At 47.1% G+C, this 27,201-nt stretch overlaps 2 protein-coding genes across 5 annotated transcripts in view; one reads left to right on the plus strand and one right to left on the minus strand.

Annotated features, from left to right (window-relative positions):
* Positions 1-5,116, plus strand: part of CUNH4orf45 (chromosome unknown C4orf45 homolog) — a 128,641-nt gene extending 123,525 nt beyond the window's left edge. The window contains exon 5 of the mRNA XM_040251279.1: positions 4,970-5,116. Coding sequence (XP_040107213.1) covers positions 4,970-5,116 — 147 coding nt within the window. The remainder of the gene's footprint in view (positions 1-4,969) is intronic.
* FNIP2 (folliculin interacting protein 2) overlaps positions 1,815-27,201 on the minus strand; it is a 123,063-nt gene continuing 97,676 nt past the window's right edge. For all 4 annotated transcript variants that reach the window (XM_040251605.1, XM_040251603.1, XM_040251602.1 and 1 more), the window contains 5 exons: positions 25,642-26,821; positions 24,769-24,925; positions 11,140-11,340; positions 7,172-7,287; positions 1,815-5,510 (listed from right to left, as the gene is read on the minus strand). In XM_040251605.1, the coding sequence (XP_040107539.1) occupies positions 5,432-5,510; positions 7,172-7,287; positions 11,140-11,340; positions 24,769-24,925; positions 25,642-26,821 (1,733 nt within the window). In that variant the 3' untranslated portion in view covers positions 1,815-5,431. The remainder of the gene's footprint in view (positions 5,511-7,171; positions 7,288-11,139; positions 11,341-24,768; positions 24,926-25,641; positions 26,822-27,201) is intronic.

Below are 27,201 nucleotides of genomic sequence, written 5' to 3' on the forward strand. Positions count from 1 at the left end.
AGATATGTGGGTACTAGGACCTAATCAAGGAGATATACAAGATTAACAATCACAGTACCCACCTCATCCAGGTGTGAGGATTCAATGAGGTGACATATATCACGCATCCAATAGAACCAAGCAGCAGCGTGTTGTGTATGTGTGTGTTAAGTGCTTCATCAATGGCATGATTTTAAAGGGAACAAGAAAAACACTCAACATTTTTATTTAATCCAAAAAGGAGTTAGCAGCACCGAACATTAGCTCCTTCCTGTAGTCTTTAAAAAGTTGGATTAAAACTCAACATTCAAAAAAATAAGATTGCAGCATCTGGTCCCATCACTTCATGGCAAATAGATGGGGAAACAATGGAAACAGTGACAGACTTTATTGTTTTGGGGCTCCAAAATCACTGCAGATGGTGACTGCAGCCATGATATTAAAAGATGCTTGCTCCTTAGAGGAAAAGCTATGACAAACCTAGACAGCATATCAAAAAGCAGAGACATTACTTTGCAGACAGAGGTCCATCTAGTCCAAGTTATGGTTTTTCCAGTAGTCATGTATGGATGTGAGAATTGGGCTATAAAGAAAGCTGAGCACCAAACTGATGCTTTTGAACTATGGTGTTGGAGAAGACTCTTGAGAGTCCCTTGGACTGCAAGATCAAACCAGTTAATCCTAAAGGAAATCAGTCCTGAATATTCATTGGAAGGACTGATGCTGAAGCTCCAATACTTTGGTCACCTGATGCAAAGAACTGACTCATTTGAAAAGACCCTGATGCTGAGAAAGACTGAAGATAGGAGAAGGGGACAACAGAGGATGAGATGGTTGGATGGCATCACCATCTCGATGGACATGAGTTTGAATAAGTTCCGAGAATTGGTGAAGGACAGGGAAGCCTGGTGCGCTGCAGTCAGTCCATGGGGTTAAAAAGAATCGGACATGACTGAGGACTGAACTACAGTCTTAAAATGATATGATTCAATGTGGTCTTATATTGCTACAAAAGTTACACTTAACAGCATGTTCTTCTTGAGGCTGTACTCATCAGTGATAGATTTCATAGTAAATATTTTGTAATGCCCTTTATTTTCCTAAAATAAAATGCATAATTTTCATCAACAGAATTACTTACTTACACACATAATTTATGACAAACCACTATAATGTCCTAGTGGTACTATTTTACAACTCATATTAATATACAGTTTAATACATAAATATTGGGGCACTAGTAATTTAGAAAATATAATCAACAAAGCAGACACTTGCTTCCAAATGGAATCTCCGTGAAGGCAACAGCTCTAAGCAGAGACGATCAGAAGACTGTGATGATGACAAACTCCATGATTAACACAGCTACTGGTTATACGGTTTTCCAAATGTATGTCAGTTCTTATTAACATCCTAAACCTTACAAAGTAAAATCTTGCCTCAGTTTATACAACAGTGGCATTCCTGGAAAATTAGGTGTATATTAAGATCACGAGAGAAGTATGTTGTGCATTTATGTAAAGCAGAATTAAATTCTCAGCTTAAATAATTATACACAGCTTTTCACCCATATGAACGGCAGCAGGATATCAAGTCACACGGGATAACTCCTTATTCCGTGGTGTCCAGCATGTGACGAGATTTTCTCTATCCTTGGGAGATTTGCTCTGCTCCCACCCTCTCTGTGCCTGGAGCTCTCTCCCATTACATGCTCACCAAACACCCCTGCTGAGAGTCACCAACATTTAGAGTGGGTTTGTTTCAGCGTGAATTACTGGAAATGAGATGTCTAAGTCTGATTAAACAGACAAATCATAGGCAGTACCAAGAAAATGTTCAAGATAAATTTGAAAGGTTTATTGCACCAGATGCCACAGAAAAATGGATCAAAGTAATATGTGAACAAGTTTTAAGAAAAAAGACTTCCATACATTGATACTGATATCTATTTCACTGATCAAAAACAAAGTCCTATCAATTTGTAATGGAACTTCAATGATAACAAATCAACCCTGGAATTTTCTCCTTTTAAAACACCACTTAAATTTAAGCATATTGGAGTCTTGCTTCCAAGATTTATGGTTCACCAAATGTGGACATTTAAAAATTAACATTCAGAGGGGGCTGCTTGATTTAGGCAAATATTATATTAAAAGGTTCCTGCCCCCAAAACACAATAGAAAACAAATGGTTCACATTTACCAAGAAGCTCAAGACTTTTTCAATTTATTGGTGAAAGTATGCATGAACAAAATACTTTCAAAAGCACATATAAGTGGAAAAATCCAGATATTTAAAAGAACTGTAGGGTCACTTTATATTCTTTATTTTTATGTACAACCAACTCCAGTGAGGAACCTAAAAAGCTAGACTGAATTTTATAAAATCTCAGGACCTAATTAGAAGAGCCAAAACAAGAGTTTAGTATTGTTTAGCAGGCAGGAATTTTCCTCCCTCGAAAAAAGTTAACTTTGAAAAATATGATAAGTTTAAAAAGTTGCGATGTGTAAACGGCAGTTCCATGGGATGTGAAAAGTTTATCATTACTTTCATTAAAAAACAGCACACTTCAGAAAATGGATTGGAGCCTGTACAAAAAGCTATTTAACACTGATAAAAATAAAATACTTTGGAATTATGCACAAGTATGGAAGCTACATTTTAAGTTTTCATTGTCATATTTAAACGTACACAAGTATCTTTACATTCATATCACTCGTCAATCTACGAAAAATTAAGCCTCGACATGCTGGAGGAAGGCCCGCACGGCAACGCTGGTGCACACCTGCTCCGTCAGCCTCCCATTCGCCTGGACAAGCAAGATGCTACAAAAAGGTACACTCAACAGGTAAGACGTCAAAGTTGAAGAAACCCTAAAGGTGGAATCCTGTCAACTGAGGTAGTTTTCTCTATTTGTACATTTTTTTAATTTCGTTTTTTTCTTGAGGCGGGCCTGGGTGAGGGCGGGTCCCTTCCTCACCTCTGTGGCTGAGACAGCACCTGGCCCCAGGGTGGTGTCCGGCGTGTCTCCACCCAGCTCCATGAGATTCTTTTTCCACTTTTGGGAAGAGGTTGCGTTTATGAGAGAACAGGTGGAGGTTCTTGAGGGAAGGAGGGTTTACAGAAGAGCAGCAACATTCCTGGTCTGTGGTGCAGGCGGCAGCCGTGAGGGGCAGGCTGCCTGGCGTCCTGAGGGGTCTCCCTCGTCACCTTCTGGGAGAGGAGGGCATGCAGAGGCCAAGCTCGTTTTCTCGGCTGCCAGGGGCTGGGCCCCATCTTTTCTGCATGAAGGTTAAATTGACCATTTAAAGCTCAGCTTCCCTGGGCTGGATCTAATTCTCCATAGGCCGCTACCTGCACTGATTTTGCATCTAGTTATTGTCTGTAAACCCTGGAGGGTGGCAGGGGAGGGAAAGTGTCCAGAACATGCCAGTGAGAAGGGAGTCAGAGACTGGGGGATGCTCAAAGCTGGTGCAGAGGGGATGCTGTGACCTCGCTCAGCACAGTGCATCACATGTAAGGGACTCAGATGGGGAGAGGCGGCCATGGGCCAGGTCCATGACAACCACCACGGTGTCATGGAACCAGGGACTCTAAATATACCCGTCTCATCTCGGACGTCAGGCAAAAGGAAAACAGAAAACGTAGATAAAATGGACATCACTTTTATGATGAGAGACATAAAATACAAATTAAAGATTTTTAGAGTCTCGAGACCCTCTGCGCTTCACATCCTTAATAAAAGAGAGAGAAGGGGTACATCCCCGATGGTCCAGTGGTTGGGACTCTGAGCTTTCACTGCCAAGGGCCCAGATTCAATCTCTGGTTGGGGAACTAAGATCCTACAAGCCAAGTGGAGCAGCCAACAAGCTGAGTGGAGCAGCCAAGGGGAAAAAAAAAAAAAACAAACCCAACACATGATTTATTAAAAAGAGGGGAAGGCTGTAGTTCTGACCTATCCCTAAGAACCACTCCTAAGAAAGAACACACCTGTTTTTTTCCATTGGTCCTGCTGCTCTGCTCTTTCAAACAAACAACTCACATTTGTCAAAGAATAAAGACAGAGACGTATGTAACTTGGGGTTTGGGGATTTTATCACATAGCAAATCTGAAGACAGAGTATTCTAACTCCTGAAAGGGAAGTCGCTTCATATTCTTAGGTGCAAAAGCTACACGGAAAGGATTGGGATTAATTTTTAAAGGAGAAGATCAGAGTCTGGTTATAATTAAAGTCCTCAAGGTCTGCCGGTGTTAACAGGTGTGCTGTTAACAGGGTCAGCCCTGCCTTTTACACCACCAATTTACTAGTCTTTTCCTTTACCCTGGATGTCAGGACATCACCTGCTTCACAATCAGTAAACTAAAGTTTGTATTAACAGAAAACTCAGAGTTTTTAAAAAGCAAACTACGCTCATACATAAGCAATACTGCCTTGCGGCAGGTTTTATACTACAGGGCAGTCAATTTCTGGGAAGGTGTTTTGAAAAGGATGTAGGGTTTGGAAGGCACAGAGATGATAGAGTGAAAATTGAGCTCATAGATGGACTGTTTAGAAATGGTCTGATTCATAAGTCATCCTGAACTGTGGCAAATTTCACTTCCCACCTGGACAGCTGTGCCTTTTAAAGTATAAATAGTCATCTGTATTAACTGTTGGAGGAAGAAGGTGGCTTCAGCTGGAGGGATTTAGCCACAGAAATGCTCTCGAGCTTATAGAAATAACTTTGGTAAACGGCCCCTTTGACAAGGCTGCTGAGAGCTCTGAAGCCTCAGGATGAAGCGAGTGGGGTCGGACTGTGCCCTCCGCTGCTGTGCAGTGTACGTGGATGGGACGAGGATGCTACATTGATTCTCGGGTTTATTGCACCAACAGTCCGTCCCTAACCTACCCGTGGCTGCATCTCAAACAAGGGAAACGCAAAGGCTGCAAGCAGTGGGTCCCTGGAGCTCTGCTCCCCACAGCCAGTCCCCTCATGCTCTCTGCCAGAGGATGACATCAAAGCCACTGGCGCGGAGGCGGTCCACGCAGGCTCCACTATACCACGGTCCCTGGTGTCCAGGGTCCCCGTGCTGACCGCCTTCTCAGGACAGCAGGATCGCCTCCTCCAGCTTGGGGAGCGCACGCTTGCACTCTGAGATGTTTCTAGCAGCGATGATGCCTGTGTCGCTCAGGGCCGCTCTCAGGCCCCTGGTCACTGCTGTGCCCTCAGCGCCCATGCTGACCCGAGGGTGATGGAGGCCTGCCTGCTCACGACAACATAGACACCTTTGTCAGTGAACCTACGGCTCCCAGCCAGCACCCCGGGAAGCGATGCCCCCGACTCAGCACAGCACTGGCAGGACCGTGGCCGTCCACCCTGCTGGCGCCTCGCGGTCGCAGGGAGCTGCCTTCCTTCCTCCTCGGGCTGAGAATCCGATTTTCTTCGAGGAGGAGCTGTCCTGAGCATTAGCTTACAAGAGTATCTGGGCGACGTAAGGAGAGTGAGTGCTCGCAATGGCCGTCAGCAGAGGCAGGTCATTTGACTCTATCCTGAATGTGGAGAGAGGGGAGGTCGTTACATTAAAGTGGCAGGATTTATAGGAGTGTCCCACTGCCAGATCCCAGGCCTGCCCAGTGGGCAATCAGAACAAGAGTGAAAGAGGCAGGCAGATGGTGAGCCTGTTCCTGAGACCCGCCCTGCTGGGGTCCTGGAGCCTTCGATGGTGCAGTGGCAGCTATGTGCATGGGACCAGGGCCTGTATCCCTGCAGGGCCTCTGCACAACATCTCCTCCAGTCAGCACTCCAGGACTGCACCTCTAGTCTGCACCGGCTCCAAGTAAGTCTCTGGGAACCCAAGATGGTGACAATGTCTTCAAAACCCCTGGGCTTTCTTAAATGGCTCACACAACCGAAACCTCCACCCAGCACGTAATCAACACTCAGACACCGAAGCCACTTCCTAAGAATGGAGGTAGAGTCAGTGAGGGTGGGGGAGCACAGGCAGGGGGCTGCTGGGTGTCCTGGAAAGCCAGGCTGGTCTCGGTCCTTGAAACATGTTCTAATGTTGTCCCTTGTTTCTAAAATCTAAAAACTAAAAATAGAACCTAAGCAGGCAGCTGGTATGAGCTTGTGGCATCTTCCCTGCCTTCTGCAGTGACATTCAGGGTGACAGCAAGTTCCCAGCACTGCAGTGCTGCTGGCCTGAGAGCAGGAGGGCAGTGAGGAAGGGCTAGAAGGGGCCCAATAAGGCACTGAGGGGCCTGAAGCAAGCAGGCAAATCCACCTTCAGGGTGGATCCTTCAGGGGTGGGTGCTGATGGTGGGCACCCATCAGCCAGGGGCCAGGCGAGCGTCCTAGAAATAAGAGCTGCACATCCCACATCAGAAATCAGATGAGGCAGGACTACTGTGAGGCTGGTGAAGAGATCTAAGCAAAAACTGAAAAAGTAAATGCCTCAGAAGGGGAGAATATTTTTAAAGTGAAGTACATTAAAAAAAAAAAAAAAGTATGGCAGGAAATGCTGAGAGTGGAATAATACAGTAAGTCACATCCTGGATCTGACATGAGAAGTCCAGCAAGAAAGCAAAGGCCTGAGCCTTGAAATAATACAACTCTGACTGGCAGGCCTAATAGAGAATTTGGGGATTGATGTTTTATACACGCTATTTTCTTGCCCCAAACTGGGGGGGATCATCATCACAGGAAAAGGGGGGACAAGGCCCTATTGAGACAATGTCGTTTTGTTACTTCTCTGGAAAAACTGAGCAGAGAGGAAAACGCAAGTCAGACTTTCTTCCCCCCCGAGAAATCAGGGCAAACAGTCTCTGGAAGAGGATGCAGGGCACGGATGACATGCACAGGAAAAGGGAGGAGAGTCCGGCCACCTGGGACACGCAGACGGGCCCCAGGTCCAGGAGGGCTGCCTTCCTCACCTCCCCCAGAAGTGGCAAGGGGGACACAGCCGCGGTCCAACAGCCCGTGACTCCCACATCCTAGTGAAATGCCTCGAGATGGGCCTCTGGAGGAGGATTATATGTTCCACTTTCAAGGATAAAATAACCCTGGGGGGAAGGCTGACCCTGGACCTCCAGCTGAAAGGTCGGAGAGTCTGTTTCTAGGTGTGAAACTCTGGTGTCCCTGGGGAGTGGCAGGGGCTGGACGGGTCAGGGGGTACAGCCTGGGGGCAATGGTGATACTCCATAGGACTCACCCCAGCACGACGCTTAGTTCTTTCACATGCACACGCGTGTGTCCACGAAGATACTCGGACAGCATCTTGCTCTTCAGGTACATCTCCTGCAGTCTGTCCTCCAGGTGCATGACGCACTGCAAAGCCAACCACACTCACGATGAGCTGGGGACTCAGATCTCCGCTGGTGACTCGAGAGCTGGAATTCCCTCCACCTTTCTAAGCACCCAACTGTGATCTCATCTCTGTAAAATATACTTAAGGGATTACAAGCCAGTGCAAACCCTACCATTCAGAGGAATAAGTTTTGTCATCAACAGGGACCTACCTTACACTACCGAGAACTCTACCCAGTACTCTGTAATAACCTATATGGGCAAAGAATCTGCCTGCCAATGCAGGAGACACAAGAGACTTGGGTTTGATCCCTGGGTCAGGAAGATCTCCTGGAGCGGGAAACGGCACTCCACTTCAGTATTCCAGTTTTCCACTTGCCTGGAAAATTGCATGGACAGAGGCGCCTGGCAGATTATAGTCCATGGGGCCGCAAAGAGTTGGGCATGACTTAGCACCTGTATATGTATAACTGAATGACTTTGCTGCACACCTCAAACTAATAGCACATTATAAATCAACTATATTATAAATTTAAAAAACAAACAGGTTTTTGTAAAACAAGAAAGTTTACTTTTTCCAATGACTGTTAAGAGCTTCATATATATCCCCTAGTCTTTTTAAAAATGCTTTTGCCTTTTACATAGTTGAAATCATTCTATAAGTACAATTATTCTCTGCTTTCAAAAAACTTTCTAATAATCCCTTCCCCATGTTACTAAAAATTCTTTACCAATGCCTTTTGATAAAGAGCATCTCTGTTGTTGTTTTCTATACCTCAGATTATTTTGTCACAATTCATTCCCAGAAGAAGGACTGGAACAAGGTTATTCTGAACTTTTCTTGTCTCTCAAGAGTGTATTTTATCTAGGTCTCTAATAACAATAAAGAGAGGCAATTATTTTCAGGACATCTCTACCCTTGGAACTGTGTCCAGCTTCGTGTCTTAGAGAACAGCAACCATCTGTGCTTTGCACCAGAGGCAAATGCTTCTGCATTTGGCAGGCAGTCATCAGGCACCTCAGTAAGTCACCTGGTGGCTCTGGCAAGGGTCCATCTGACATGATTCTCCTCTAGACCATTACGCCTGCTGTCTTCAAGGTGAAAAGATTAACAGATGTACTTGACAATGTTGATCTTGACCACCTGGGCTGATCAGTGACATCGACAAAGCATGCATTCGAGATGCAATCTTTTCCATTGGCTTAAAATCTTAAGTGCATTGTGTTGTGTGGATGAAACACAACTGGTAAGTTGAGTAAGAGTAGTAATCAAAGCAAGGAGGATTTCACCAACTCTCATGGAAATATTCCCCCAAGGAAGCGGAGTTCAGTGGGGGAAGGGTCTCCTGCTCAGTTTCAGCTCCTTGTGGAGTAAATACAAAGTTTTAATAAGAGCATTATAAAATATTAAAAGGAACAGCTACATTATGCTGAATCCTTTATGGTTTAAAATAGTGAATTTACAGCATTTTCATGTCCCCAGGAAAACTGTGTATTGCAATATGGAAATAAAGAGAATGTTGGTTCATGTGGAATGTACATGAAACTGGAAATCCAAGCATTTAGAAATTTTCTTTTTTACAAAGCCTGATTATGAAATTGAACTATTTGGGGATCTGCTCCTTCCTTTCTGAGATGGATTTCTTCAATTTTAACTTCTGAAATTTTAAATAGCTACTTTCTCTTTCCATATTCAAAGTACCAACAGGAAATTAATTGTATATTTCATTCAAGTGAATTTTAAGGAGAATTTTAAACTGCAGATGAAATTTTCTTTGATCTTGATTTTATGGTTAAATGTAACATGTCTAAATTAAGTAAAAAAGAATCAACTGTGGTAATTTACTGCTGGGATAACTTAAGATGTCAACTGTAGTGAGAGATATGGATTACAGAATACAATATAAAAGTTTGGTAAATACTTATAATAGTAAAAAACCGTATAATCAAATATCTCTCTCTTTTCTTATAGAAAAGCAAATTTCGGCCTCTACACCAACATGATGCACGTTGCTACTAGAAGGGAAAACTGCCTGCAAGTGCAGAACAAGAGTCATGTTGTAAGAAGCCACAGGTGCCTCCTGGGTCACCGTTGGGACAGGGGTCCCGCCGTTTAAAGCCCAAATAAAGGTTTCAGTGAAGAGGTGGTGTCAGTCTTCACAGCCGTGAACAGTGTTTCACATGAGTAGTTATTCTTAACAATTACACCAATAGAAGCTGTCTTATGAGTGTGTATAACATGCAGTGTCACTCAAGTGTTTTAGGTGAATTGTGCTCAGTGGCTTCAGTCGTGTCCAACTCTTTGCAACCCCAAGGACTGTAACCCGCCAGGCTCCTCTGTTCATGGGATTCTCCAGGCAAGAATACTGGAGTAGGTTGTCATGCCCTCCTCCACAGGATCTTCCTGACACAGGGATCAAACCTGGGTCTCCTGCATTGCAGGCAGTTTCTTTACCACCGATCCAGCGGGGAAGTCCCAGAGAATTAGCCCCAGTAATTCACTCAGCCCCAGCCAAGTCAATTAGCTCACTTAATTTCCATTAACAGACGGGACAGTTTCTGCTGTTCCCCAGCTTCGACAAGGTACATGGTTAGGAAGCAGAGGAGCCTGGGTCTGAGTCCAGGCCACTGAAAGCCCACTGACTGTCCACTACTGTCCACTGGCTGCAAGGAGCCTCATTTCACCCTGGGCTTGGCCAGGTAGAAAGCACACCTCAGCGAGGCTCTCATGTGCTTGCTGCAAAGGCACCACGTTCACAGAGGAAGAAGCTGATGTCCTGAGGTGCCCAAGGAACCAAATGAGCAAAGCCCAGATGTCCCCTGTGATGTCCCTGTGATGCCACACTGCCACCTCAGTGTTTCAAAGCTCCACTCCAAGGACACAGGAGTCCTGGCTTTCCAAGGGGTATGGTGCACCTGTAGGTCTGGTCACAAGCACTCAGGGGAATGACCCTTCCTCAGCAATCAGGGAGCTGACCGTAATCCAGCCACCTACTTGCCTGTTACTAGCTCTGCATCTTTTGTGGAGGCAGGAGGCTGGCAGGGAGATGCTGGCTGTTTGGTGCGGGGCTGAGTGCAGACAGGGGAAGGAGGAAGAGCTGAGAAGGCAGGTGAGCTCATCTCAGGTGTGTCCCTCCCAGCTCCTGGAGTTCTTCCCCTCCTGGTACATGCCTTTCTGCTCTGGAAACCCGGCTCCCTCCCTCCTTAAGTGTGGTTTCTCTTCATCTCTCTACACATGCGTGCGCCCATACACATACACACACACAAATTTGTTGTGCATATTATTCCAGAGACTCAGGGAGAACCGTTGATCATTTTCTAGGAGTTCAGGGGGTCTGTCTGCTGTCTGTATTTAATACAATGTTATCAAAGTGATTGCAAAATCCCATTCAAAAAGGAACAACTGATACTATCCCCTATGGCTAAGGTGCTTCAACATTTTAACTATTGACACAAACAATATCCTACATTATCCATAACAACTCTGGGAGGACTGTCCCTGAGCAGATGGAACGACAGTCCCTTCAGAAAGTTGGCTGACTTGGCACCAAACTGATGACGGAAAAACTGGTAAGTTTCCCCAAGGAGGGTATTTTAAATTTCCCTGTATGCTTGACCCCTGCCTCCACATTATACCTACTTCTTCATGTAACTTGTTCAAAGAGATGATGTCTCTATGCTCTGTTTCCAGAAGGACTATTGTTACTGAATCCAGCCCATGTGCTGGTTTTGTATCACACGCTCTGCTTCCACTGATGCTAACATCCAATTATACTAAAATCAATACACAGGAACTCGTGACTTTATAACCACAATCCCGTGGGAAGTGTTTTTATAGCTCATTTCTCTGATGCCTGGAGAACACAAACTTACAAAGTCGGCGGGGAGGTGAAGCCTGTAGAGCTGCAGGATGGACTGCAGTAAGCTGGACACCTGACTTGACACCAGGACGTCCTGGCCGAGCTTCGTGCTGTCCACCGCCTTCCTCTGACTCGTGGCCACCTGGACGCTCCACTTGTCTGTGTCTGCAATGATGCACACGGCCTCGGCGATGGGCTCATCCAGCACGGGATGCTGCAGGGCAGACACGGGGGGTCAACTCCTCGCCTCGCTTCCAGTTGTCTAAAATAGATGGCTGGGGGAAGCTGCTGTATAGCACAGGGAGCTGTAGAGCTCTGTGATGATCTACAGCGGCAGCAGGGAGGCTCAAGAGGGAGGGGAACATACGTACGCCAGTGATCGATTCTGCACTGTTGTACGGCAGAAACCAACACAGCATTGTATATCAACTTTTTTCCAATTGAAAAATAAACAGAAGGTGGTGGTGGGAGCCCCAGTAGCCCAGAGCTCCACAGGGACTCAAGAGTGCCATCACACTGCCATTTAAACATTAACTTGATAAAATTGCAGTCCATCATTATTTTATTCCTACACTCAGAAGGGACCCAAAAACATCATCACATGCTCACAGGTAAACAAAAAGGCCTGCAATCTTGCTCCAAACCAGGACTTGAAAGTCCACTTCCTTCTGGAAAGCTGCACTCTCCTTTATTTTTTGTGTGGTTTGTGGGATCCTAGTGCCCTGAACTGGGATCGAACCTGCGCCCTCTGCTGTGGAAGCCTGGAGTCTTAACCACTGGACTGCCAGGGAAGCCCCTGCTCATTCCCTTTACAATGGGGACTGTCAGAATACGGTGTAGGATTCTACTGCCATTTCCCCCATCACGAGGTTTGGAAGGGTGACTTAATATTCCCTGAAAAGTAGAGCTTTAATCATGAAGTGATATTTACTCAGGAACCACGTGCTACACACATAAGTCAACTCCAACAACCACCTAGACAGATGGGACTAGGGAGCTATGTTATTGAGACGAGGCCAAAAGGTACAAGTGTGGCCACTGGTGAATGTACTTAAGACTTAACGCTAGGGCTTCCCTGATGGTCCAGTGGTTAATAATCTGCCTTCCAATGCAGCGGACACTGGTTCGATCCCTAGTCTGGGAAGATCCCATATGCCGTGGGGCAACTAAGCCAGGTGCCACAACTATGGAACTCCCCCACCCTAGAGACTGTGAGAAGCTCGCTTGCCACGACTAGAGAGCAGACCCCACCCACTGCAAGCAGAGAAAGCCCGCACACGTGGAAGGCCCAGCACAGCCAAAATAAACAGGTGAAGAAACAAATGAAATTAAAAAAAAAAAAAAAGACAGCACTATTATTGGGGAGGCTATTGATGGAAACCCAAGCTGTTTGCTGCCATACTCTACATTTAACAGGTGATCTGGTTCCTTCGTTTTGAGGCTTTTTGATTCAATCTCTGTATTCTTTCTCACAGATGGGGAAGAAGTGACTGATGGGCTGAATGAGAACTTTGTTGGGAGCAACATTTATTCCTGTACTATATCCAGGAGGGAAACCTTCATGGTTTAGAATATTTCCCCATTGAAAAGAACAGCAAATCAGGCAAAATCTAGTGGCCCACATTTATTTAAGTGTATGTTCAAATAATCTTAAACGTGAAGAATGAAAAATGTGACAGAACAGATTCTTGGATTAATGGAGCCCAGTTTCCCAAGGATGGCTCTCATTTCTTAGACTTTTCAACCGAACAGTCGAAATGCCCCCACACACATAATGACCACAGATTCCCACTCTCACCCACAGGGTCTTGTGATGCCTTACTCCTCCCCTTGTACACACTCTCCAGAACAGAAAGTACAGGCATGGCTGCCACAACTTCCTTCTGCAAGTTCCGGCAAGTTCTTGCTCAATCCCTGTGTCACAGGTTCACAGTAAGAGGACAGTGACTTGATCCTTATGACCAAAGCAAATGAAAATTTGGAAATTTAAAAGATTTGCATTTGGAGTTCAAGTTCCTTCAATGCTTTGCATTTATCAGAAATTCACTGTGTGCTGGGTATTGCCCAGAAAAGATCTATATGAATCTATACGAAGACCTTTCCTTCAGGGGGCTTACATTATGAAAGTATATGTGCTGTGTGTGTATATGAGATTTATGTACTTAGTCACTCAGTTGTGTCTGACTCTTTTGTGACCCCATGGACTCTGGCCTGCCAGGCTCCTCTGTCCATGGGATTCTCCAGGCAAGCATTCTGGAGTGGGCTGCCATCTCCTCCTCCAGGGGACCTTCCTGACTCAAGGATCAAATCCGCGTCTCCTGTACTGGCAGGCAGATTCTTTACCACTGTGCCACCTGGGAAGCCCCTGAAAAAATATATATAATCATTAAAATCCATATGCCCATGTACACACAGTGGGAGGAAGGCATGCCAATCTCCTCTCTGGATTTCAGTCACCTCCCTCTATCAAGGTGTGGGACAGCGCCCAGGCCAGGTCATTCAAGGGCTCCTTCTCTGAGACTTCCCTGTGAGTAGGGGGCCAGGAGGCTGGGACAGTTGGCATAAAAGTCTAGCTTTAGTTGGATGAACTATTTGTAGTGGATAATTTGGACCCGAGTTTCCAACTCACTCAGTTTCCTAAGTAGCTTCCCACCCCTCGTGGCAGGGAAGGGAGCAGTGTATTGATCCAAAGCAAGCAGATAGCCTGCAGATTACATGGCACCACGCACACGGCTGACAACCACACACAGAGCTCCACCTTCAGAAGGGAGCCACCGGCAGGAGGGCGGCGGCGAGGCTCACTGGGGACGTGATGGACAGAAGGCTATCTGGGTACCCGTGACCCCGGGAGGCTGCAGACCTGGGGGCGGAAACAGCAGAGGAGCAGAAGAGGAGCTGGCACAATTATGCGAGAGAAAATGAGAGCACGAGCCGTCTCTAAATCACCACTGGAAACCTGAAGACGGACTAAAGAGAGCTGTGTCCGAAGGCTGGGACCAATGCACAGGGAGCCCAGAGCCCACTCCTTGAAGGAGGGGCTGACTCCTCTCTCCTGGGGTCTCAGCCCCAAGGGAGGACCAGCTCCTTGAGAAAGGACAGACTTCAGACAGACCAGGCCGAGCCCAGCAGTCACAGGGAAGGCAAGCACTGTGAGCCCACACACAGCACTGAGTGTCACGTGTGTGGGATCCAGGGAAGCAGAACCACGCAACGCTGTCAGGACAGCACCTTAAAGCCAGAAGTGTACAGGGAACGATATTCAGTAACCTGTGACAAACCAGGATGGAAAAGAATAGGAGAAAGAATATACGTATGTATGACTGGGTCACTATGTTGTACAGCAAAAATGAACACAACACTGTAGGTCAACTATACTTCAATAAAATTTAAAAAAAGAATTATACATTCTCAGACTACTAAATATTTAACCTGTAATTTCCTAAGTGGGCTTCCCTGGTGGCTCAGATGGTAAAGAATCTACCTGCAATGCAGGAGATCCGGGTTCAATTCCTAGTTCAGGAAGATCCCCAGGTCAGGAAATTCCCCTGGAGAAGTGAACAGCTACCCATTTCAGCATTCTTGCCTGGAAAATGCCATGGACAGTAGAGTCTGGTGAGCTACAGTCCATGGGGGTCACAAAAAGTCAGGCATCACTGAGCAATTAACACTTTGATTTTCCCTAAATACATCTACAGGTCACCATAACTGTCTCCATCTAAATATGCCATTAGTAGTTACTCATTTATTGAAGACTAAATACTTTTCTTTAAAAGGAAGATGGAAATAGAAGGAAACATAAATATTCAAGAAAAAGAATACTGGAGAGAGATTAAAAAATGTCATCTGCAACCATTTCAAGCTATCATCTAAGGACCACCAGGGCAACTAACAGCCTCATCTGGTCTAAACTTCTCTAAGGTCAGAGCACTGAAGCTCAAGTTCTGATGATTCTGGAGATTTCTGACATGTATCTTTGCAAAGGAAACACAGTCCACTAAAGAGTAACATTTATGGACGGTAATGGGCAGTGTAAATGTTTTACGGTTTGGTTTATTAGTTGGTCTCTGAGCTTGTAGAATTTAAAGAACTCTGAGATCCAGAAGCCCCGCCGGGAAAATCACCGGAACTCTCACCCACACAAGCCTCTGCCCTGCCTGGTATTCAACAGAAAACCCCTCTTCGCAATGGTTCTGCTTATGGCATATGCAGAACCACCATAAACAAAGGGAAAACTGAATTACATGACATTTCTTTATTACTTTTACTTATGAGCCGCAACTTAAATACAGAAGTAACTAGTAGTAAAATCTGTCAGGCAGGTTTCTTAAGTTCACATACAACCCAGGGTACACATAAATACACTTACCAGTAACGAATGCACAGAGTGTGCTTTTGAGAAATTAAGCACTTTGACAAACGTTGCAAACCATTAGACTGAATGGGTCAAACACCTCCCACGAGCCTGATCTCTCCAACTCCCTCCCTCAGGTTTGGATATTTCATCAAGGAGCCAAGACTCTGAAGCCAGGCAGGACTGGGCTTGACTGTCACTCATTACTTACTAGCTGTGGGGCCTTAGTGACCCCTTTCTCCAGGGCTTCCATCTCTACGTCTGCATAGTGTGTTGTTGTTTAGTCACTAAGTTGTGTCTGACTCTTTGCTACCACATGGATTGTAGCCCAGCAAGCTCCTCTGTCCATGGGATTTCCCAGGAAGAATACTGGAGCAGGTTGCCGTTTCCTTCTCCAGGGGATCTTCATGACCCAGGAATCAAACTTGTATCTCTTACATTAGCAGGAGGATTATTTACGGATGAACCACCATGCAGTGTGTGACTGTACTTAATTCAGGGTTTCTGTGACAAAACGTGCATGAAACTCGGAGTGTAGTGCCTACCACTTGTCAGGTGCTTCCCCACACCCTACATCGCCCCCTCATGTAACCACATCCCCAAACCCTCACGGACTCAGAAACTGACCCTAGCCTGGGACCCTCCCCCAATGCTTACTGGTCAAACCTGTCTCTGCATCCCTGCAGCTTCCCTCAGGCTCACATCCACCTGCACACATTCCCCTCCAGGCTCTCTCAGGAGAAGCCCCTTCTCCAGGCAGAGAGGAAGCCCGTCTTTCACTCAGGCTGTGGCCAGAACATCTTCTAAACATTCTAAACATTCCAGTTCTTCAGGGACCTGGCCTGGCTCCGTCTCCCCTACGCCCCACAGTGAGACTTCCCACGTCCACTGTCTGGCATGGAATCACACTGTCCTAACTCTCTCTTGATTGCACATCTGTTTGTCTACTCAGTGACTTCGTAAGTAACTCAAGGAGAGAAATTACATTTTCTTCCGTAGTCTCAGAAATGAACATAACAAAATGCAAGGCATGAGCTAAATACCTAATACATGCTGGCTCTGTTGAACAATTCTCTATTCAGATTTATTTTTAGACTGGATCCAGTTCTTATTAAGTCATCCACACAACTAGTAACATATTTCTTTTCCAGGTACAGCTATCTATACCACTAACATTTTATGTAGTGACCTCTTTATCTATTAAAAATTTTTTTTGAAAAATAGTTGATTTACAGTGCTGTGTTAGTTTCAGACGTAAAGTGATTCAATTATACATACATATGAATATATACCTTTTTTTCACATATTCTTCCGTTACAGATTATTACAAGATATTGACTTTGGTTCCCTATGTTGTACAATATAGGTCCTTGTTCCTTATCTATATGCAGTAGTGTGTATATTTTAATCCTCAACTCCTAATCTATCCCTTCCCCCTCTGCCCTTTGGTAACCACACGTTTATTTTCCATGTCTGTGAGTCTGTTTCTGTTTTGTAAATAAGTTCATCTGTATCATTTTTTGTATTTCACATATAATCAATATCACATATTTGTCTTTTTCTGTCTGACTTACTTCATTTAGTATGATAATCCCTGGGTCCATCCATGCTACTGTGAATGACATTACTTTATTCCTTCACGGCAGAGTAGTATTCCATTGTATATACATGTACCACATTTTCTTTATCTGTCAATGGACATTTAGGTTGCTTCCATGTCTTGGCTATTGTGAAAGTGCTGCAATGAACATTCAGGTACACGCATCCTTTCGGACCATGTTTTTCTCTGGACATATGCCCAAGAATGGGATTGGGGGTCATATGGTAGTTCTATTTTTAGTTTTTTAAGGAGCCTCCATAGTGTCCTCCACAGTGGCTGTATCAATCTACGTTCCCACCAAGAGTGTAAGAGGTTCCCTTTTCTCCACACCCTCTTCAGCATTTATTGTTTACAGATTTTTGAAGATGGCCATTCTGACTCGTGTAAGGTGACATATCACTGTAGTTTTGACGTTCATTTCTCTAATAATTAGTGATGCTAAGCATCCATAGTTCTTCAGGCCCTCTCTACCAGATCTAATCCCTTGAATCTATTCATTACCCTCACTGTAAAATCATAAAGGATTTGATTTAGGTCATATCTGAATGACCTAGTGGTTTTCCATACTTTCTTTAATTTAAGCATGAATTATACAATAAGGAGCTCATGATCTGAGCCACAGTCAGCTCCAGGTCTTGTTGCTGCTGACTGTATACAGCTTCACCATCTTCGGCTGTAAAGAATATAATCAATCTGATTTCAGTTTTGACCATCTGGTAATGTCCATGTGTACAATCATCTCTTGGATTGCTGGAAAAGGGTGTTTGCTATGACCAGTGTGTTCTCTTGACAAGACTCTGTTAATCTTTGTCCTTACAACATTTCAATAGGCCTTGGGTTAGTCACAGAGAAAAAGCAGATAATCAATGCTCTGAGGCTCATATTCTTGGCATCTGCTCTTGGCTAAATGTCATCAGATCCTGTTTTTATTCTCCTGTCTCTCTAGGGGCCAAGGCCCACCTACATAACCACACCCCCCACATCCTTGGCACTAAGGATTTAAGTAAGTCCACCCACTTCTGGATGGCTAAGAGCACACAGAGGATGCAGATATATGTGGCTGCCTGACCAGTTTCTCTTTTTAAGCCTTCAGTCTGGGGCCTCCCTGGTAGCTAGGACTTTGCCTTCCAATCCAGGGGCGGGGAGAGGGGCCTGTGGTGGGAGGTCGTGGGGGTTCAATCTTAGTTGGGGGGCTAAGATACATGCCTTGCAGGCAAAAAAAGGAAAACATAAAAGTAACACTGTAACAAATTCAATAAAGACTTTATAAATGGTCTATACAGAAAAAAAAAAAAAAACAAACCCCACCTTTAGTCTCACATTCATGCAGAGAACAGAGTCCTATTACCACTCACCCTTCTCTAACACTTCTTCCAGTCTATAATATCATCTAGAATAGTGAACGCTAAGTGCTCGGCACCCAGGCTTTCCTGACAGCAGTTTACAGTGAGACAGGAGCTCCTATGGCAGCAAAGCTGGCTCCGCCTGCAGTTAGTCTGCAGCCCCTGGGGGAGTGCAGGGTCCTTGTGTCCTGCCTGGACCCCCCATTCCAGCTCTGCTTATCCTCACTGTAGACGTCACCTCCTCTAGGAAGCCATCCATGCATTCTTTGCCTCGCATCCTGACAGTGGCCTCTGTTTGCACTGCTTATGTCTTTAGTCACATGCTGGATTTCAGTTTCCTGAAGGACAGAGCCATCCTCTCTGGCCAGTGATAAGCTTCCTTTTTCTCTGATGACCTGCAGCTCAGTGTGGATGTGTTCATGTCTGTGGGCTCATCTAACCTGAAAGACAGCAGCCATTCTTTCTGCAAATACTGTTTCTCTGTCCTGCCTCCTGTATACACCATAAAACCATCTCACTCAAGCCACCACGTCTCTTACTGGCTCTTTTCACATTTTTTCACGTCCTTTTGTCTCAGAGTTATGGTCACAGGGGCAGGTCTGTATCTCGTCACTGTTTCACAAACTCTAACCCCTTCTGGCTGCATTTAATCTGTTCTGCTCATTAGACTACCCCCCTGAGTTTTAATTTCCATGACTGCATTTTTCCATTTTAGCAGCTCCCTTTAGTTCTTTCACGAATATAAATAGTTGGGTATCATATCAGACCATCTTTTTAAGGGTTCCAATTCCTTCCTTTTATCACCATCACCATTTTAAATGTAGTTACTCGGCAGCTACTCTGGACTGTGGGAGGAGGGCTAACGCCCCTGCCCATTTGGCTTAAGCCCCCTCGTCCTGACCGCAGGTCCATCGTGTTGGAGTTGTTCTGTTTTATGTGCTGTATGTGTCTTTTGGAAACAGGCGCCATGTCGACTCTAAAGGCTTCAGAGTTGCGATAAAGTAGAGAAGGAGAGAGAATCATCCATTCTGGACCATGGGCACTGCTGAGGGGTCCTGGGAGGCAGGGGCTCGGGGAAGCCTCAGCTTTGAGCATACAGGGCACAGCCTCAGGGATGCCTTAAACTTTAGGCCAGTCACTTGCTGAGGACGCAGTTTAAAGTCAAGGAGAGATGCTTGAGGTCAAAAGGGATCATCAGCGCAAAGTTAAGGGAGGATGTGCATGACGCTAAGACAACTGTAAGCAGGCTGGTAGCTTTTTCTGCAGAGAATGGCTTAGACGTCCAAACACTTTGCACATAATGAAAAGACGGGAAAACATCAAAAGTAGCCATGTGTTTACTTACAAAATACAAGAGAAATGATGCCTTTGAGAGCTTTTTTTAATTCTTTAAGTAAAGAAAAAGAACACAAAGGGCCTCAGGCATCATATCTAAGCACAGCAGTCTTCCTCTTTATATCTTAAATGCAGTCTATCACTTCTCTCTGCTTTAGGAGGGTCACAGTCTACAGCAGTGTCACCTGAAGGAACACACACTTCTCTAACCAGCGCAGGGGGACCACACTGTGCCGCTTGTCCCTGGACTGGGTGCTGGACTGGGAGGACTGAAGCCCCCTCCCTGCTTGGGCACTGCAAGCCTGGCAGGAGAAGACACTGAAGGCGGAAGCAACTGTCATGTGCAAAGGGACTGGAATGGTTTCAGAGAAGGGGCAATGTCAGGAGGAGGTCTGCAAATGGCACAGAAATTGGTTCCATGGTGCCTGAGACAGACGGACACAGCAAGCGGCCAGGAGGTGGGAGAGAGGAGGGGAGTTCAAGGCTGATCGACAGTGTGACTGTGTGTGTGTGTGTGTGTGTGTGAAGGACATGTGTGTGTGTGTGTGTGTGTGTGTGTGAAGGACATATGAGGGGCGATCCCAGCCATGAAGACTAGATTTCACTCTCTAAAGAAATGGGCCCCTATGAGGGTAGAAGAGTGACCAATCAAATCCCTATTTGAGAAGGAGCCCTCCATGGCTGTGTGCAAAGTGGCCCCATGCAGGTAATGGCTGCAGGTGGAGGGGTGCTGAGGAGGGGAGGGGTCACCAAGATTTCAGACTGGAGTTGGCGATACCCAGATACCAGTAGTTTCTTCAAGTATTTTTTAAAATCACCACGTGCAGTAAGAAATACGTTTGAATGTCATAACCCAGTGTGCATACTTATACATGCACATTTATACAGACACATGTGTACATGTACACACACACCCCAACAGTGAGTTGGGGCTGAAGGTCCATGGCCCTACCATGCTCACCACCCCACCCAGGAAAGGAGGTGAGCAGAGCTGTTCTGTCTCCAACAGCAGATGTGTTCTGCATGGCTGTTTCCTCTACAACACCACTGATTGAAGGTGGCTGCTGACCTGGGCCACCTCAGTGTTGTCTTTGTTACTAACGCAATGCTTTATCGGTCCCTGTGACTCGTGGCTCTTTCATAACCTTGCTGGCTGATGGCGTGGCACGGGCTCTGTTAGGTATTCGAGGCTCACAGCACAGCCAAGCCAGCAAAGCTCCTTATCTGCACTACTGATTTCTGGAGTCAACCTGTTGCTACTCTTAAATGAAAGAGGTTGCCATATCCAACTTTTCCTCGTTTTAGAGAGTGTTCTGGAGATGCCTGAAGCCCTAGCATACAGTTTTCTTAAAAGAAATAACGTGTCATGCTAATTTTGGTCTCGATGACCTGACCCTGCAGAGCTTTAAGTGGCTTGGCCTGCTCCTTGGACCGTCATGGCAGAGGGAACTCAGCAGCCATTAACACTGAATGAATGGGCACTGCTTCTGTTCATCACCCAGAGCGTGAGCATCCTGGAAAACTCATTTACAAAGCACGTTCACGGTGTCATTTTAATAGCTACTGTTTAATGGGTGTTCAGTAATGTGCGGGGTGCTGTGCTCAACAACGGACACGCATCATCTCACGGTCTTCAATCAGACCTACAAGTACTATCATTTTCTAGAACATGAAAAAGATGCTTGGAAGATGAGAGAAACCTGCCCAAGGCCACACAGCCACAAGGGGTAAGCCATGAGTCAAACGCAGGTATGTCTGCCTTTAGAAGCTGCATGCTTAACTGCTGGGTTACATTTTTTCTATTCCTCTAAATATGTTTTCCTGAGGCCTAGCAAAGCCAACAGATTTACCTGACGACCATCGAACAAGCAGTAACACCACAGCAGCAATGTCAAGTCAGCCTCCTCCACCATCTCCGCTCCCTGCAACTTCATAGCTGCCCCGGCCTAGAACCCAGAACCCGTGGGTCAGCAGTAGCCACAGGCGGACAAGACACAGGCGAAAAGGAGGAGAGAGGAAAAGCTCCTCGAGAGTCATGGGTGCAGAGGGAAGCCGGCTCTCCCACTTCACCCTTCAAAGTCAAAAGGAAAACAGAGAAGGAATTCACGTTTAGATGCGGCAGGAAAAAAATGAAACTAAGTATGACCTCAGCCTAATTCAAGGCAGCTGTATAATCTACGCATTAGGAGGCAGAGAAACAGTTCAAATGATGGAACAGACGTAGTAGGTGGATTAAATAAGAACACATGTTAAAATATTTAAAGGCCATTAGAATCTTACCACGTGGAAGCCGGTAACAAAAATGGAAATGAATGAAATAAGTTAATACTTCTTTCTTTCATAAGAGTCTAGAATAATGAAATGCACAAAAAGAAATTCTTAGTACTGGGAGCTCCAGACGCAGTACCTCAGTGAGAGAAGAAACTCCACAACCCAGTCCATTGAGGTTACAGAAGTGCGTATTTACATAAGACAGATTTCACAATCCTGTCACGCGCAGGCCTCGAAAACAGATCAATAATGTAAATCAACTGCTCTTAAAAAGTTAAAAATCCTTCTCTGTAAATAACTATGAATCTCAAAGCTGGATGAAGTGTGGCATGAATATTAGGAATTATTAAAATTCAAAAACCAGGTTCTTGAAAGTAAATTATGAGAGAGAAATTTATCCCGAGCTCTTCCTCCTCAACAACCCAGTATTTCATTCCTAACTCGGCTCCTGTTCTTGGATCTTTGCTTTTTTCTCTGGCAACACACTCAAGAATTTAAATAATTACTAGGCTTTGTGGAGCAGTCATTTAATATAATGTTCTGCCTCCTAAACCTCCTAATTTATTTTCCAACAAATATTTGTCAATGGCAGTTGAAAGGAGGCTGTTTTTATTTAAACACTGCCATGGAGCAGGATCCCAGTCTGAGAAGTTTAAATGGAACACTTATTTCAAAAGCAAAATTCATTATGATGAATGTGCCAAGTGAAATCAGAACTCCACTAATGCTGATTGGATACATTCTTCTGAAGATATTTTTATGACCCTTGCAATTCCCTATTAACACCCACGCGGGCTGCATGGGAGATGTTCCCACCATTCAACACAATGTAGGTTATTAGGCTTAATAACTTTCCATCTCTCAGGCTGACTGCATAGTCTGCAGAGACGAGAACAGCTGCAGTGTGAAAATACTACCTTTGAAAGGAAGAGAAAATGGACATGACAGGTCTTTAAGAGCACAAGCAGAGGAAACATGGTTTTGTTTCTTTAAATGTAAGAATTATAGACCTAGATGGTCACCATGGAAACCTAATACACAAAACATCTGAATGTGTCAGCCTATGGAAAATGTACAAAATGCCATGAATGGTTCTACAGATAATAAGTTCAGGGAGGACAATCAGTCTGTAGATGCGTCTTCACAGTGGTGGTCAGCAGGTCTGGGGCATTTGGGTGATAACTTCCTGGAGGATGGGTGGGTGAGGACGGCCCTGTGGGTTTACACGTGATCTCCTGGCACACCTGTCAGAGCAGAACCCAGGCTCCATGGGAGAAGGGTCCAGTGAGCAGCACCAGTGTTCCTACAGATCAAACCGACACGGGCGGACAAAAAACCCCATGGGTGCTGCATACATGATTGTAAACACATGGTGCTGCAAAAGGAGGGCCTCAAATCCCCTGCCTTACAGCTCCTGGTGGCCACTAAGTGCATGCGTGGCTCAGATGACCTAGAAAGAGCGCTGTCCAAGGAGGGCCTCTCCTTTCTCCAAGGTCACTGACATGCGGGCCTCTGAGATGACAGGCAAGGATAGTGCTCCTGAGGACTATGTAGACAGAGGACAACAGCACTGCCTCCTTCCAGGGCTGGCCTGGGGTGGGTGGTGGCCAAGCACAAAGCAGGGTGGGTCAGGAACCCGGTGCCAGTCCCTGCACGGGGTGGGCCCCCAACCTCAGGTCCCTCCCCTCAACCGCCTCCTTCCCCATTCGGGGGTGAGTGCAGCTGCTTCACCATCAACCTTTTCTTCCCATTTCACACAAATACCTCCAGCCTGCTTGGCCTGTGCCTGATGGAAGTCTGATCTTCACAGAGGAGAGGCTCAAGGCCAAAGACTGCACGCACTGCCTTCTGTTCTACCTCTCAAAAAGTACTTGTTGGGCGAGGAGAAAGTAACCAGCCAAATTCCAATTTTCCTGATGCAAAGAGGACTTTTCCTACTGTCCAAGATACAATATGCTTCCAATACAATACAGCTATTTTTTTTGCACGTCTGCCCAATAGCGGCTCAATTAAAAACAGGTCTGCCAGACTGACATGGTTTCCTCCAATGCTTAGTTCCTGTCACGCTGCAGATAGTGAAGAAGCACTAAGAGGCAGCCACGAGGCAATTTTCCATAAGATGTGTTAATCTTTATATAGTCATCCTCAAACAGCCATCAAAGTGAACTTAATGACAAATCAGTTAAAATAGATTATTTTTAGGAACTTGTAAGGATCAACTAAAAAGCAAAACACATGTGACATCTCTTTGGTCCTCCCTGGGATGCACATAATTGTCACCGTCTGTGCGGAATGTTCTGTCTGCCTGGCCTGCCCCACCCGCCTCCAGATTCACCCTGTGCCCTTCCCTGTCCTGTGCAGAGGTGAGCTCTGCTGACCACAGGCCTGGATCTGCATCAGCTATGACCTCCTCACTCTGTGGCTTCTAGCTGGGCTTAGCCCAAAGGAGGCCCTGTAGGAGCTCAGCGGCTAGAGGAGTGAGAGGTTGGGGGTCCCCCCAGCCCATAGTGCTCCGACCGCCAGGCAGCCTCTCTCCTTTTCCCCACTGCTGTGCCCTGTGGTGCTCACAGCCTCTAGCTCCGCACGTCCCCAGATGTCTCAGCAGCCTCACTGGTTCCTGTAACCCTGGCAGCATCTGTAGCAACAATCCTAAGACTCTACCTGTGACTGCCCACCTCGCCTGGCTGCCCCCTCATTCACCCCCTGGTCAGCAGCTTGAGGCTGCCAACTGGGATCACTCACCTGGACTGTGTGGACCAGGTCAGCTGCTAGGCACTGCTTCAGCTTCTCGTCGCTGCTGGTCCCGTGAAGCACCAAGTCTGGCATGTACGTGGGGCAGTACCCTGCCAGGAGGGAGCGGCCGAAGTTTCTCACATTGGGGTTGCTGATGCTCTGAGACCTAAAACAAGACCAGCTATCAGCATGCACAACATAAACGTACTCCCTTCTTGTACTGCAGTGGGAACAAAGCCTCAGGGACACAGGTGAGAGAAACAGATCCAGGGACGGTCACATAAGGAGTCCTCTGGGAAGCAAGTCACTGGTGCGGGAAGGGAAGGGAGTTGAAGGGAAAAGGAACTTTCGTAAAGGGGAAGAGCAGGAGAAATCAGATATTCTGGTGGCTGGTTGTGAGTCTGTTCTTGTGCCTCACAGACCTCATTCTCCAGGCACTGGGTCGGGAGAGAAGAAAAACTCCGTGTGTGTGTTTGTGTGTGTGCGCGCGTGCGTGCGTGTGTGTGTGTGTGGGGTGTCATTGGCAAAGTCTGGCTCCAGGAACTCACACACCTGCATAGGGGGGTGCCAGGACAGAGAAGAGACAAATCTCTGTAGTTATTGCTTTACAGACCAGGTCATCTGCTGATGCTGCCTTAGGAAGAGGTGCGGTTTCCCGACCACCTGAAGCTGTCCTGACCAGACAGGCAGGGGAAAAGCTGCTCAGGGGTGTAACCCACTAGCACACCCATCCTCCGCCCTCCAAGGCTGGGCACCCATGGCCACAGATCTTCCTTGAGGATGGTGAGAGATGACATGCCTTGCTCCCCACCACCTCCGCATCCCTCAGTGGCCGGAGAGGCAGCATCTGACCCAGTTCACTCTGCCCCCCACCGGCCTTACCTGGGCAGCGGCAGCTCCACCTCCAGTGATCCTTCGCTCTGGTCATGGTCCGCATCAGGATCACTTCCAGGACCCAGGTCCGGCGAGGCCGCTGCACATGTGTCGTCATCACTGTCTCCGAGGGCGCTGTCAGAGCTCTCGTTCCGGGGGAGGCCACCTTCCACCCTGAAGCTGGCATCGCCACTGGGCACAGGAGCGGTGCACCCGCTCGTTGCGGGCGCGTCTGTGTCCTTGCCCCTCCAACCCCCTGGCCGTGCCAGCGCGCCTGTGGGGCTGGCAGGTTTACCCGGCGCCCCAGCAACCTCCGCAGCAGCCTCAGTCCTGACATCTCGGTCCCCCCCCGATGCCCCAGGGGACCGGTAACACGTTGGAGCGCACTGGTCCTGGCCCTCCTGGGCTGGGTCGGCAGCCGCCCCAGGCCCAGCCAGGGGTCCCTGTGCTGGCTCTGGCTCCGCACACCTGCAAGCCTGTAGCCGCTCCTCCATTGCTTTGGTGCGACTTTCAAAGTCTGACTCTGGAGACACAGAGCTCCCAATGTGGAAGGTGACCTTTTCCCAGGGTGGCCTGTCCCGGAGACGTCCATCAGGGCATGGCCTGGCTGCTGACCGGTCTGGCAGCTTCTTGGGCATGTCCCCTCCTGGCTCCGCCCCGATGGCTGGAGGGCTCATCTTCAGCCCCACACCCACACCTGCACCACTGGGGAGCCTCGCAGAGCTGCCTCCAGGGGGTTCCTTACTCTCCTCGTCCCTGCACGATGCACCCTGAGGTCTCCATGCGCTGTGGGCTGTTAGGCTCTTCTCCAGGGCCCCACCTCCTTCTCCATCAAGTTGGGGACACAGGTCTCTGGGGTCAGCGTCCACCGGGACCCCCGCCAACCCCTCAGCTGTGGTCACGGGCAGGGTGGGTGGCAGAAGGGCAGGCTCAGTCCTCACCGTGACCACCACGTACTCAGACTCCTCCACCTCCCCCCGCTCCAGGGCGGTGGTGATACTGCTCCCGCGCAGTATCTGCTCGCCTTGCGCGGGGCCCCCACTCCACATCAGCTGGTTCTCCTGCAACTCTGAGCACCGCACAAAGTAGGTCAGCACGTACAGTATCCGCTGCACCAGATCCTTCTGCTTCCCCAGCACCACCGTGCGCGTCAGCCGCACTGGAGAGCCGATAGCTCCGTAAAGGTCACCTAGAGGCCAAGCGGACACAAAGACAGTCACCTGAATGAGCGCTTCAAGGCTGTGTCAGCCTGAATGGGAGAAACACGGATGACGTGTTCCCACACCAGACTCACTTCACACCCCTGAGGCACAGAGATTAATTCCTAGAATGACCATCTTTTCGTTTCCCTCTGGGATGGAATGTCTGCCTGGGAAGGCCGGTCAGAAGCAGCCCTGCTCTGGGTGCCCACGGGCAGTGTGGTGGGTGCAGCTTGGGTGTTACTGGGTGCAGTGCAGGGATATGCTGGGTACAGCACCAGTGTGTATACTGGGTTCCGTGCAGGTGTGTGCAAGGGGCAGCATGGGAGTGTCCTGGGTGCAGTGCTGGTGTATGTTGGGTGCAGCATGG

This window comes from Oryx dammah, unplaced genomic scaffold (genome assembly GCF_014754425.2).
Source record: "Oryx dammah isolate SB20612 unplaced genomic scaffold, SCBI_Odam_1.1 HiC_scaffold_12, whole genome shotgun sequence".
In the NCBI taxonomy this organism is placed as follows: Eukaryota; Metazoa; Chordata; class Mammalia; order Artiodactyla; family Bovidae; genus Oryx; species Oryx dammah.